The 14,282-nt window shown below is 49.6% G+C and overlaps 1 protein-coding gene across 6 annotated transcripts in view; it reads left to right on the top strand.

Annotated features, from left to right (window-relative positions):
• TRIM9 (tripartite motif containing 9) overlaps window positions 1-14,282 on the top strand; it is a 120,993-nt gene that overhangs the window by 60,725 nt on the left and 45,986 nt on the right. For 3 of the 6 annotated variants that reach the window (XM_039537130.1, XM_039537128.1, XM_039537126.1), the window contains exons 2-3: window positions 2,805-2,900; window positions 6,327-6,449. In XM_039537130.1, coding sequence (XP_039393064.1) covers window positions 2,805-2,900; window positions 6,327-6,449 — 219 coding nt within the window. Of the gene's footprint in view, window positions 1-2,804; window positions 2,940-6,326; window positions 6,450-14,282 lie in introns of all 6 variants that reach the window. The other 3 variants (XM_039537129.1, XM_039537127.1, XM_039537125.1) reach the window with 1 other exon arrangement.

The following is a 14,282-nucleotide window of genomic DNA, read 5'->3' as shown; positions in this document are numbered from 1 at the left end:
TCCATTTCCCCAGCCAGCTTCAAACTGACACCCCCTCCAGCCCCTCCTCTGGCCTTTGTCTCTCTCCCAGGCAAGGAGGCCACCGGATCTCTTTGTTCTCCAACACCGTCAGTTGGCACCTTTTAGAGGAGGGACCCAGGCCATCAGTTGCCAGGAGACAAGGTGTCTGCAACATTCACACCCCCTTATCCCACCACCTAGATACTTAAGAAATGCATAGGGGAAACTGAGGCACCCACACAAGCATTCAGAGAAAACATTAAGAACATTCCCACTTGGTCACAATGTCGAAATGAATTTTCATTGGCTGCGTTTGTGTCTCTTTGGCAGTCACTTTCCACAAGTATTCTAGCAAATACCTTCACCTGCAGGGCAGTTCATAGAAAGAGCAGCGTTGTAGCCAACGTGATGGCGTATTCCAGAAAGCGAATGTTGCATTTGTAATCATGGGCATTCGCACTGGAGACCTGATTCAAAGAGCTGTGCCCATCAATCCGTGAACAGAAACGTAGCTTGTCACCTCTGCATCCAGTCAGAATCCTTCTAGTTTAAATAACGTGGAACTTGCAGGAACCTGCTCTCAAGCACTGTTTGCAGGAATTGTTCCACCAGTGTGTGTTTCAAACAAAAACTTGCAGTGTGTTTTGTGACAATTTGCAACTGACAAAAGAGGCTAAATCCTTTGAGTAGGTCGTTTGCTGTGGGTTAGTTGCCCAGATCTAGAGATAACAACACTTATCAAAATCACCGGGGGAGACGGGAGGATCCCTTAGTTAACGTTTGGAAAGCCCTATGAAAATGAAAACTGCCAGGTATTCAGTAGCAGCAGCAGTATTGTGTTCTGCTACTCAGCTGTATCAGGCCCTGCTGAAGTTCACCAGGTGGGAGGTTGCTGCATTGTAAGTGACCTTAGTGTTGAAAGGGACAAGGTGCCAACCTGGGACCCAAGAGAGCTGTGTTCAGATTTTCTGTATGACCTTGGGCAAGTCACTTAATCTCTCTGTGCTTCAGTGTCCCTCTGTCAAGTGGGCGTAATACCACTACCTGGCCTCTCAGGGGTGTTGTGAGGATAAATATATAAAGATTCTGAGTGGAGCTGGTTGCAGAATGGAATTTCCAGCTCATGGGAAATTCCAACCTTTTGAAATTTGTTTTCCCCCTGAATCAGGGTGAAAAGTTCCAATTTCAAAATTTCTCACAGGATCAAAGTTCCAAAAATAATTGATTCAGAAACATCGAAAAAACCTTATTGAAAGGTTTTGTTTCGATAATGTCGAAACATTAATATAATATAATTATAATTATAATTAATTAATTAATGGCAGGCAAGAGGAGGATAGTCACAGTGCATGTAGAAGAAAGGGGGAAGATGAACTTGGGACTCTTAATGGTGGATAGGCTGGTGAGTGTACATTTGAGGTTGGCGGGACGTGTGATAAAAATGGGAGCAGAATGACCATCAGAGAAAGCATGGGAAGAAGAGGACAGCAAGAAAGGAGGTGGAAAACTGAGGATATGATGGAAAGACTCTGTCTAGACAAATGTGAAGAGAAAGGGACTGGAACATCACAACCTAGAAACCCGTGCCATAGACCGGAAGGAGTAGCAAAGAATTGTGGGAACCTCTGACTCTGTGTAAATGGGAAAAAGAGTCGAGAAGTGAAGTGAAGTGATACTATACTGTACTATACTATTCTATACTATATTTAGTAATCAACGTGAAATGAGAAAGTCCATTTCAATTTCAAATAATTTTTAAATGTTTTCATCAAAAATTTCATCAAATCGCCACATTCCTGCAAAAACATTTCAATTTTGGGAAAACAGCATTTTCTTATGGAAAACTGTTCAGTTGAAAGTTTTCTGAATAGCTCTAATTGAAGCTGCTCAGCTTAGCGGGGCTCTCTAAATAATCTAGGAGAATCAAAATACCAATGCAGTTAGGTGTCATTATCTGCCCTAGGGACATAGAAACTACTGCGAGGTAGTTTAAAAGAGATTCACTCTGACATCCAAAAAGTCACCTTTTGAGCCAGGAGTGCCACTAATTTGTTCCATTTTCTGTACCAGGCTGATAAACTAGCACGAGGATTTGGATAATCTAAAAGGTGCCGAGCACAATGGGATGGATAGTGCTCATCTCATAAAACTCAGGCCACTTACGTAGGTGCCTGAATGTGGATTTAGTCATCTGGCTTTAGGCACCTGAGTTTGAAACTTTCAGCCTTTGTGTCTATTTATTATACAAATTATTGTTCAACTAAAGGTGTCTTGCCACACCCACCCATTCATCTTTGATCTGCCCCGCGGTGAAACAGGACTAGATTAAAGCACACTAACAAGCTGTTAGTGCACATCAGCAGGATGCACACGGACACTTAGTGCATGGCAGGCTAGTGAGGGTTAGATTCACACCCTAGTTTGCCGCAAACTTAATATTTTTGTAGACAAGCCCTAAGTGACTGGGCCAAGGTCACACAGGAAAGTCTCGAGGGGAGCTGAATCCAAGGCTGCCAAGCCCCACGGTAGTATCCTAACCACTGGACCATCCTTCCTCTCACTGTTTACATTTGGGCAAACTGAAGTGCAGGGCTAACTCCAGTGATTTGCCCAAGGTCACTCAGCTGAAGGGGGTCTGGGCTTGGACCCTGAACTCCAGGCCAATCACTAGACAATGCTTCTCCCACTTAAGGTCTGAGGCCAGAATACATGTTCCTTGGTGTGAATGAAAGCCATCCCCTAACCGCCTGCTCCTGTATGCTCTGTTTATTGGTAACCTGCTTTGTGTTTCTTTCTGCATGCAGAGCCAGCTCTCCCAGGCACTGAATGGATTGTCAGACAGAGCCAAGGAAGCCAAAGAGTTCCTGGTGCAGCTACGAAACATGGTTCAGCAAATCCAGGTACCATACCAACCCGCTAGAGAAACAAACCCCCAACAGGTTAATACGCCATTTGTGACTTCATGCATCACCTCCGTGTCTTGTCTTTGCTTGGTGCCCTCCCTACCGCACACACAGCTGGCCCCACACCAAGGGACCCCTTTGCATCTCTCCCCCAGACTCCTGCACTGCTGGGCTAGCTCCAATCGCCCCTTCTCTCTGGGATTGTCACTAATGCTTCCTTGTGTATCTACAAGGAGCAGCTGCTACTAGACAATTATCACAGCCAGTCTTCCACCTCCTTGCCTACAGAGTAACACTGACTCAGCCTGTCCTGGCTTTGACAAAGGAATATGGATTTCCAGCAGCAGATACAAAGTCTGCTTCCAACTTGCAATCTTGCAATCAGCAGGGCTGTCAGTGAACCAGTTGTAGGAGAAGCAATGTAAAAGGCTCCTCTTCCGATCCCCATCCACAGAATGTGGGAGCTTAAACATGCTGGTCTGATTTTTAAGGGAATTTGTTTGAAGGTGTTTTGCTTCATCTCTTTAGCTATTCTTTAGGAATACTGGAGTCTCGCTGTTATGTGTATAAAATCAGGCCATTTGGGGCCAGATTCTGACCCGTCACACTGAGCAGTACCGTACTCCACTGAAATCAACAGGATCTTCCATACAGCAAAGTGCAATTCAGTGGGAGAGAGGTATCAGGATCCCGCCCTTCCTGAGCAAGATGCAGGCTACAGTCTGGCCATTTCTGATCCCCAGCTGGAGGGAGAGCTGCATGTTTTTTCAGTAGAGGCTTAGTGCCAGCTGCCCCGTCCCTCGAGATTTGGGGATGGCATGAATGTGGATTCCTAACCGAAGCCTTCCACATGAGTGCAATGAGCCTGGCACCGCAGTAAAACATGCTTTCGAGGTTAATGTTTAACAGACCTTCAGACAGAAGTGGCTTAAAATCTGACAGTGTAAAGTGCTGCTCTCTGTGGCATGGACAGCTTGTTTTGCTGTTCACTCAGGTCTCCGGAACGGTGACCCACTTTCTGTCTTTCCCAAGGCACCATCAATCAGTCTCTGCTGCTGCCAAATTGAAATACTCACTTCCCCGCCCCCTCCCAGCCAAAGTGCAGCCGTCCCCTGTGCGCAGCTCCTTCCTCCCAGCGTGGTGGGTTTAGTTCAGATGCCATTTCCAGCAGGATTTCCTGCCCCCGTTTGTACATGGCTGATGTGAACCTATCTCCGGGGGAGCAGTGTGGATGGAAGCGCTTGATAGTTCCAAACCTAGATTTCCAGGAACTTACTTCATTACTGAATTAGCCGTGTTCCTCCCCATTATGATCCTGATCCTCCAGCCCTTACTCAGTCAGGGCCCGATTCAGCCACACTTAATCACACTGAGTAATGTACCTCACTATGAGCAGCCACACCGAACCCACTGGGGCCTCTCAGAGTAAGGTCATATTCAGTGTGAGTGGCAGAGTCTAGGGGTATGTCTACACTACCTGCCAGATCAGCGGGTAGCGATCGATTTATCGGGGTTCGATATATCGCGTCTCATCTAGATGTGATATATCGATGATCGATTTATCAGGGATCGATATATCGCGTCTCATCTAGATGCGATATATCGATCCCCGAACGCACTCCCATCAACTCCAGAACTCCACCAGCATGAGTGGTGGTAGCAGAGTCAATGGGGGGAGCCACGGCCATCGATCCCGCACGGTGAGGACGGGAGGTAAGTCGAAATAAGATATATCGACTTCAGCTACGCTAATCCCGTAGCTGAAGTTGCGTATCTTACATCGACACCCCCCCCTACAGTGTAGACCAGGCCTAGGAGGCCCCAGCTAAGCGAAGCACTTAAACAACGTGTCCTCAACTCTAAGCACATGAACACTCCCAGTGAAGATTACAGGGTTACTTTCTGGGGCAGGGGCATCTTTTTGTTCTGTGTTTGTACAGCTCCTAGCACGATGGAGTCCTGGTCCAGGACTTGGGCTCCTGGCTGCTACGGCAATAGACATAATAAATAACAAGAATGATAACCTAGCCCGTTGAATTTAGTGAGATGTCTCACCTGAGTAAGACTCAGCCTCTGCAAAAGGTAAACTGGAACCCAAAACTGTCACCATAGCACTGCACTGATACTTGTGATTGATTAAAATCAATGCGTTATTGACAAGATTTCATGTTATAGGCTGGGCCAATTGCTAACAACTTGGCCCCATTTTACGCAGCCTTTTGAGAGAACTCTGCTGGATGTAGGGACGAGATTGTGCCTTCGCCGGGTACAGAGGTACAGCTCAGTGTCGTGTGCAGTAACTGTTTGGTTTGATAACCCCCGAAATCAAGGTTCACAACCACATGAAATGACCAAATGAACATAATAGCCCAAAAACATCCGAGGATTTCCCCGTCCCAACTAACACCCCCAAACGAATAAAAATCCCGACAGCTCAGTGAACTCTTCAGAATTAAGGAATTATTAAAGGCCCAAATTAGCGTAACATTGATAACGTGCAGATCAAAACTGAAATCTTTTGGGGATGAGGCACATTAGCCCTGAGGCAATAAAGCACGTTTACAGCACTGCGTAGATGTGTAAGGTTAATTACTTAAAGGAACTTACCTTCCACGTAGCCTGCCCTCCAGCTCTTAGTGGGCTCAGAGAAGTTTGCAGGTGGCTATTCATGTCTTCACAACCCCATATTATCTCCTTGCTCCTGCCACCCTTACTCTCTAAGTATTTCTTATTCATGCCACTAGTCCCATGACCTTCGATGGGCCTGATCGTGTGAGTAAAATTGCATCCCTGAGTAGGGCCTTGCAGGATTGGGATCTGAATAAACACTGCAAGATCTCGAGCGATCGGAGGGGTCTGGAGCTGTTACGCAGAGTTAGTGCAGTTAAGGTTTAGTGGAAAGCACATAGTAACTCTTTCACTGGATGGAGGCAGGAAGAACTAAAAGTTGTTTAACTCTTAAAACGCTGAGACAAATATATTCATCCTCAGTAAATTCCACCTGGTTTCTGCTATTCCAGTTCCTTCTATATTTGCCCACATCATCTAATCTAACCTCCCAAACGCATCCCAAGACAACCCCTCGCAGCCCCTTCAGTCTCCCCCCACTCCCAGTTCCCTCATCCCACACACCCGACCTGACCAGCCAGTCCGCTGCTGGAAAACCTCCCACCCTTACCCAGATGTGGACTCCACTCCAACCCACCTCCCGAGAGCCAGTTCCTATCCCGATTGACTGGCCAGTGAGAGGCTGAAGGGACATATCTGGAGGGGCAAGAGGCCAATGGGAGCTTCCAAAAACATGGAGTCAGAGTAGTTAACATGGGGGGGGTCCCCTCCAGACGCGTGCTCCTCCCCGCTGACTGGGCTGCTGCAGGCGCAGGTGAAATCCCCGGGGCTGTGAGCTGTGCTTTGTTAACACAGGAGAACAGCGTGGAGTTCGAAGCCTGCCTGGTGGCACAGTGCGATGCCCTCATTGACGCGCTCAACAGGAGGAAAGCCCAGCTGCTGTCCCGAGTCAACAAGGAGCACGAGCACAAACTGAAGGTCAGTTCACAGCTTTCTGATTTCTGAGCCTTTTGTTTCCCGGTCGTAATTTTAACGCAGCTCTTGAGTGAAATCAGCAGAGCCTTTCTGACTGAAGTGATTCAGTCGTTCTGGCTCCGCCTCACATCTTTTCTTAACCAGCGCTCTGTCACAGATCGTTGTGGCAATTCACGAACCTTTACCCACTTTTCAGCAGTTAGGCTCACGGTTAAGGTTGGCCCTGCTAGGCCGCAGTTATGACAACAGCCCTCAGCTCTGTTGACTTCAGTGGGAGGTGAGGCAGGGTGACCGTACGTCCCGTTCTGGCCGGGACAGTGCCGTTCCTAAGCGCTGTCCCAGCCGTCCTGACTTGCGGAGCTTGGGTGGGGGGAGGCTGCACAGGGCACGGAGCTGGGGGCAGTCAGCCCCAACCACAGGCAGTGGGGGCTGCAGGGGGTTTGGGAGTCAGCCCCAGCCATGGGTGTCATGGGGCACAGAGCTCGGGGGTAGGGCGTCAGCCCCAGCCTTGGGAGAGGGGGGGCAGCGGCCTGGGCTCAGACGAGCCCCAGCCGTCCCGTTTTTACTTTAGGAAATATGGTCACCCTAAGGTGAGGGCCCCCAGCACCTTGCAAGATCAGTCCCTAAATTAGCCGTGGTGCAGAGGGGCAGGTACAGGCATGCAACAGGAAGAGGACAGTGATTGTGTTTGCTCTGCATGGCACGCACCTTTATGTTAAGGGATCAGGTCAGACATGACAGTCGGGTACTCAGCTACTCCAGGGCTGCCATAGGAAACCCCCAGACAGCACAGGAGTGGAGGCGCAAGAAGTGAAGCTGAAAGTGCGACCTGAAGGAGAAGGGAAGGCAGCGTTACCCTTCAGTTCGTCACTCGGCAGTTCCTTGATGAACAGTGTCTGCTCTTTTCAGCTGGCTCGTATCTGCCAAGGGGCATCCGGGGCTTAGGCTAAACAGAGACTGTCAGGTGGGCGTGAGTTGATGGGTTGGTGCTAGCGTGGTATCCATTGGCTGGTGTAACCGTACATCAGCAAGCCAGCCACGCAGGCCCAGGGCAATCCCACTGAAGTGGGTCACCCAGAGCCTGAGGTACTGAGAAGGCACAACCATGTCACGCTGAGCTTTCCGGGGCTGTTGTCTGAGTGCGTTTCCGTTACTCGTCTGAAACCTGCTTGCAGAGAAGTGTCCTCTCTCTCTCTCCTTGTACGGTTGGCACATAGCACGGCGTTGGGCCATCTGAATGGCTTTGACTCATTTTGTAGCCCTTCCCTAGGATAGATCTAGCCGGGTTTTCCCCCCCGAGAGCTGAGGGAGCCTGAAGGGCATTGTCGTCAATCTCACATTCACCCTCACAATGAAGAAACCTGATGCTCTAGCTTAGGGCTACTCAAGCGTTTTCATCGCATGAGTCACATCTTAGCAAGGAAGCTGCCATGTGGACCAGCACCCCACCACCCCATTTCACAAGTGCACAGATCACTGCCCCTCTCACTCATGAAGGCATAACAGCCTTGTCCCTGACACCTTTCTTTCTTGTCCTTGTTTGGCCACCAATTACATTCCCACCTCCAAAGTCAGGGCCTCTGCTTTGCCCTGCAGCGCTGACAGAAGTCAGAGTTTAAGAACAAAGCCGCTGTGCTTTGTAGCTGGGCATTCCTTGTGGGGTAATGTGAGGAGTCTGATCGAAGCCAGCCAGCTGTCTGAGCTTGGCCCGGCTAAGTCAGCGAGGGTGGGACAGGGCTGTTTGGCAATCAGTTCTGCGGGGTGGGGAAACTGTTTTCCCCTCAGCGTTTTAGAGCCCCGAACACAGTTCTGTTGCTCCATCACAGAGAAAAATACCCAGCCCCAAATGGGACTCCTTCAAACTCTAAACACAGCTCAAATTTTCAGACTTGGTTCCCTAAAGCCAGCACTTACATTCATACTTAGGAACCCAACTGAAAGCGCTCTCCCTTTCAGACGTGCTGCGTCCCCACAGCTCCCAGCAGCTTCCCACCGGCCACTTTTATTTAGGGGCCTACTGTGGGCAGCCATGTTTGAAAATGTTGGCCACGGCTGGTCTGTGAATGAAGCTGCAGCAAAGGCTTCTGGGAAGAGGGAAGGTTGCCTGATGCGACCTGGTTCAAAGAGCCAGCAAGAAGTGCCCATGCCATATTCCGGGTCCCCCAGTAGCAGTGACGATTGAACACTGGTTTTAATTTCTTACTGCCGTGGGATGGACTCTCCAAAGCAATTGGTCTTTCAAATCCAGCGGCCATCCCCCCCAGTCGGTAACAGTTTCAATGTAGGTCAGACTGTTCCCTTTAATTCACATGCTAGGGGATAAGTAATAAAGGCAGCAGAACTGGTACTTTGAAGATTACCCGGGAGTGAACAGCACATTACATAACATGGTCTTGTCTTAATTGTGCGACAGAATCCTATGCAGTGCCTGTGTATACACATGCCGTGGGGCTTTTGCATTGTTAAGGTGGTATGTGTGACGGGTTGGATCACAGAAACCCCCCTGGGAGCTGCCAACTGATGAGCCAAGACTACCTCTGCTCCTGTTTTCCCTGCCAGCTCAGGACTCCAGCACCCTGTTTTGCTGAGCCAGACACTCCCGTCTGCTCCAACAAAGACCCAAAGTTGCAGGTTTACCTGAAAACAGCTCACAGAAGTGTGCTTGTCTTTAGCACTCAGATGCCCAACTCCCAACGGGGTCTAAACCCAAATAAATCCGTTTTACCCTGTATAGAGCTTATGCAGGGTAAACTCATAAATTGTTCGCCCTCCATAACACTGATAGAGAGAGATGCACAGCTGTTTGCTCCCCAGGTATTAATACACACTCTGAGTTAACTAATAAGTAAAAAGTGATTTTATTAAATACAGAAAGTAGGATTTAAGTGGTTCCAAGTAGTGACAGACAGAACAAAGTAAGTCACCAAGCAAAATAAAATATAACATCTATGTCTAATCAAACTGAATACAGATAATCTCACCCTCAGAGATGTTTCAGTAAGTTTTTTCCTCACACCTTCCAGGCCTGGGCACAATTCTTTCCCCTGGTACAGCTCGTTCCAGCTCAGGTGATAGCTAGGGGATTCTTCATGATGGCTCCTCTCCCTTTGTTCTCTTCCACCCCTTTATATATCTTTTGCATAAGGCGGGAATCCTTTTGTCCCTCTCTGAGTTCCACCCCCTCCTTCTCAATGGAAAGACACCAGGTTAAATGACCCTCAGATTTATATTTCATACTTCTAGTTTCAGATACAAGAGTGGTACATTTATACAAATAGGATGATCACGCTCAGTAGATTATAAGCTTTGTAACGATACCTTACAAGAGACCTTTTGCATGAAGTATATTCCAGTTACGTTATATTCACTTACTATTACATTTTTATAAAACCATATAGACTGCCCAACATCACAGTGTGCTCACCCTTTCCATAAAGCCTGGGTCTGGTAGCATCCGTCCCCTGGAGGCCAGGGATGGGGCATGCATGGGGAACCTCTTCAGTTGTGCCATGGCTGCTCCCACCAGCCCAGGAGCTGCGTATTGGGCAGTGGGGCTGTGCAGTTCACAGACCCACCAGCCACGCCTCTGCCACTCCCCTAGCGCATGCACAGAAATGCCCCTGCTCCAATGGGCTGCCATGTTGGGCTAAGGAATGGTCATTGGCCTCTGTATTTGGCACTGATGCGACCGCCGCTGGAATAGTGTGTCCAGTTCTGGTGCTCACAGTTCAAGAAGGATGTTAATAAACTGGAGAGGGGTCAGAGAAGAGCCACACGAGAAGGATTAAAGGATTAGAAAGAATGTCTTACATAGACCCAAGAATCTCAATCTACGTAGCATAACAAAGAGAAGGTTAAGGGGTGACTTGATCACAGTCTGCAAGTACCTATATGGGGAATATTTAATAACGGGCTCGTTAGTCTAGCAGAGAAAGATCTAACATGACTAAATGGCTGGAAGTTAAAGCTAGATACATTCAGACTGGAAATTGGGCATAAGTTTTTAGCAGTGAGTAATTAACCCTGGAACAATTTACCAGGGGTTGTGGTGGATTCTCCATCACTGACCGTTTAACAAAATCAAGATTGGTTGTCTTTCTAAAAGATCTGCTCTGGGAGTTATTTGGGGGAGGGCCTATGGCCTGTGTCATACAGGAGGTCAGACTAGATGATCACAGTGGTCCCTTCTGGCTCTGGAATCTATGAAGCTATGAATTGTCCTGAGTGGCCATTTTGCAGACTCATCTCCTCCATCAGTCCTTCTGTGCTTCAGCCTTTCTTTTCCATGTCCTCTCTGCAGCTGGGGAGATTTCTCCCTTGTTGCTTGAATCATTGCAGAGCTGCATGGTTCTTCCCCAACGCAAAGGACCCGATGCCTGCCCTCTGCTATAGCTGTGCCGGCACAGGAATCGCTGTTGGGCTGACACTGCTGTCAGGGTCAGACCGGAACTCAGCCACCGTGGAAAGGGGATGTGAAATGTAAGCAGCGTTGCGCATGAAACTACAGAGCAGCTGTCGTTCCAAAGGGGACGGGACCTCAGCTGCCACTGAACCTGAGGGAGCATTGTGATTGGCATGGACTGTGAAATGTAACAAAGCCAGTAGCATTTGTACTGAGACTGCGGAGCATTGGAATTGCTGTACAGAGGGTGGAAATGTTACTGGAGTCTGTCAAAAGGGAAGCGATCCAGTATTCAGAACTGCAGCTTTGGACCTGATTCCTCATTCCCCTGCAGTCATTTATACCGGCACTAAGTGGGCATAAGACATTACTCAGTCAGAATGGTCGCACTTGCATTCTGCACCTGGCACTCAGTTTGCACTGCCGCACAGCAGTGGCTCTTTAAAGGATCTTTCTGCTTGCTTGCAGTGGTGCAGTGGCCCTGGTTATCAGTGAGGAAGAGGAGAGAGAGCAGAGCTTTGCTCTGTAGGCTGGGTCGATGCCGCAGATTTGTCCAAATTTCTGTTCCCGTTCAGCATTCCAGAATGTGTGTTAACAGGGCTTCCGAGCTGACCTACTTTATCTGACACATATTTCACGGACAGAGCGGCACATCGCCACGTTTGTCCAAAGAGCCGACTTAAATGTGTCCCCTGGATGGAAATATTTGTAAGAAAATTACCTAAAATGGGACGATTTTTCACTCTTCTTCCTCCCCCCCTTTTTCCTTATATTGCCAAATGCATGTGGAGATCAGAACTTCCAGAGCAACCCCCTCCTTATTCGTGCTCCATGTTAAAGACTTGGTTTTTAGAAACAAAAAATGCTGTCCTTGTGAGAAGCAGTGGTGGGCATCATTTTAAATCACCAGCCAAGAATCCCCCTTCACTTTTAGCTGTAATAATCCCCCATCCCCAGCTGCATTTTTCTAATGCTCACTTTTGGCTTTATTTCTAAATTCGAGATGCTGCAGAATGCGATGCTGTCCGAAAGCCTAGTAGTTTGTGCGAGTGACATACAGGCTTCTCTGCACAGTTCTCCAAGGGCGAAATTCATGTAGGGGCAACCCAAAGCATAACCCTATCTAGGTCTCACTTGCGCTCTCCATAATAATGCTTAAGTGGACCATTCTGGCCTTTGGCATGCGGATGATGTTTGCCCTCAATGCATTTTAATCTGTAACCACACTAACCTAGCTGCTGGAGCCCTCACCCCTGAACTCCAGTTGTCAGATTCCCTGGAGACACTGGTGACGTGGACAGATGTGCATTAAGGGCTATGCTGTGGTCACAAAACGTGTACCACTCCTGATCTTAGCCGGTGTATGACCCTAGATCTCCAGAGGTGAAAGGCTAATCCGTTCACCTCCTGTACTCACAGAATGCTTCTGGATCCAGGGGAGCTGGCTTCAGAAATTAGAGCTGAGATTTTCAAAAAAAGTTTAAGGCAATTAGGTTCCTAACTCCCATGAGGCACCTAACTCCTTCAGGATCTTTGAAAATCCAAGCCGAAATATTAGAGTTTGGGGAGTTGGGTGTGGGGGCAAGGAAATTCGTGGAAGTAATACTGGGAGTGTTTTTTCTGCTTGAAGTTACCACTAAGAGCCTCACACCATTAAAACGAGCCTCTTAACTCTGGGCTACGCTACAGACTTAAGTCGACTTTGGTTGGATCGACTTAGAATCACCCCGGTAATTACTGTGGTGGTTCGTGTCCTCGCTGCCCTTTCTGTCGGGGGCGCACGTCCTCACCAGCAGTGCTTCCACCGACTTAAGGGGGCAGTGGGGGGGGGCTGAGAGCCTGGATTCTCAGCTCCACGCAGCTCCCCACCAGGAGCCCTGCTACCTGCCGGGAGCCCAGGCGGCTGCTGGGCTTTCAGCAGTGAGCTCGGAGCTTAGGTGCAGCCGAGCTCCCAGCGGGGAACAGGGAGCTCGGAGCCCAGGCGGCACGCAGATTCCCTGCGGGGAGCTGAGCGCCTGGGCGGCAGGTTGGAACTGGGACCCCCGGGCCCAGGGGGCAGCAGGGCTCCCAGCGGGGAACAGGGAGCTCGGAGGCCAGGCGGCACGCAGATTCCCTGCGGGGAGCTGAGCGCCTGGGCGGCAGGTTGGAACCGGGACCCCCGGGCCCAGGGGGCAGCAGGGCTCCCAGCGGGGAACAGGGAGCTCGGAGGCCAGGCGGCATGCAGATTCCCTGCGGGGAGCTGAGCGCCTGGGCGGCAGTGTGGAACCAGGACCCCAGGGGGCAGCAGGGCTCCCAGCGGGGAGCCAAGAGCCCAGGGGCAGCTGGGATCCCAGCAGGGAACAGGGAGCTCAGAGCCCAGGCAGCAGCCCAGCTTGGAACAGGGAGCAGGGAGCCGGGACCTGGGAATGGCTCCCAGCGAGGAGTGGGGAGCCCGGGTGGCAGCCCAGCAGAGCCCTAACTGGAGCCCACCTCCCACTCCAGGGTGACAGCCCCAGCTGAGAGCAGCTTTCTTCTCAATTTCACGGCTCCAGCAGGGAGCCATGAAAATGACGAGAATGACAGCCCACAGCCAGTGTAATAACCCGCAGTGTCTACACAGACACTGCGTTGCCCCAACTACACCGACATGAGCCCCACACCTCTCATGGAGGTGGAGTTATTATGTCGGTGTAGCAGGGCTGTAGTGTGGATACCAACATAATTAGGTTGACGTAAGCTGCCTTACGTCTAACTCTAGTGTAGACCAGGCCTCAGCGTGTTACCCTTTGAGCATAGAATCATAGAATCACAGAATCTCAGGGTTGGAAGGGACCTCAGGAGGTATCTAGTCCAACCCCCTGCTCAAAGCAGGACCAACCCCAACTAAATCATCCCAGCCAGGGCTTTGTCATGCCGGGCCTTAAAAACCTCTAAGGAAGGAGATTCCACCACCTCCCTAGGTAACCCATTCCAGTGCTTCACCACCCTCCTAGTGAAATAGTGTTTCCTAATATCCAACCTAAACCTCGCCCACTGGAACTTGAGACCATTACTCCTTGTTCTCTCATCTGATACCACTGAGAAAGTCTAGATCCATCCTCTTTGGAACCCCCTTTCAGGTAGTTGAAAGCATCTATCAAATCCCCCCTCATTCTTCTCTTCTGCAGACTAAACAATCCCAGTTCCCTCAGCCTCTCCTCAGAAGTCACGTGCTCCAGCCCCCTAATCATTTTTATTGCCCTCCGCTGGACTCTTTCCAATTTTTCCACATCCTTTCTGTAGTGTGGGGCCCAAAACTGGACACAGTACTCCAAATGAGGCCTCACCAATGTCGAACAGAGGGAAATGATCATGTCCCTCTATCTGCTGGCAATACCCCTACTTATACAGTCTAAAATGCTGTTAGCCTTCTTGGCAACAAGGGCACACTGTCGACTCATGTCCAGCTTCTCGTC

This window comes from Mauremys reevesii, linkage group 4 (genome assembly GCF_016161935.1).
Source record: "Mauremys reevesii isolate NIE-2019 linkage group 4, ASM1616193v1, whole genome shotgun sequence".
Taxonomy (NCBI): domain Eukaryota; kingdom Metazoa; phylum Chordata; order Testudines; family Geoemydidae; genus Mauremys; species Mauremys reevesii.
The sequence above is the reverse complement of the archived record's forward strand: the minus strand, read 5'-3'. Positions and strand labels throughout refer to the sequence as shown.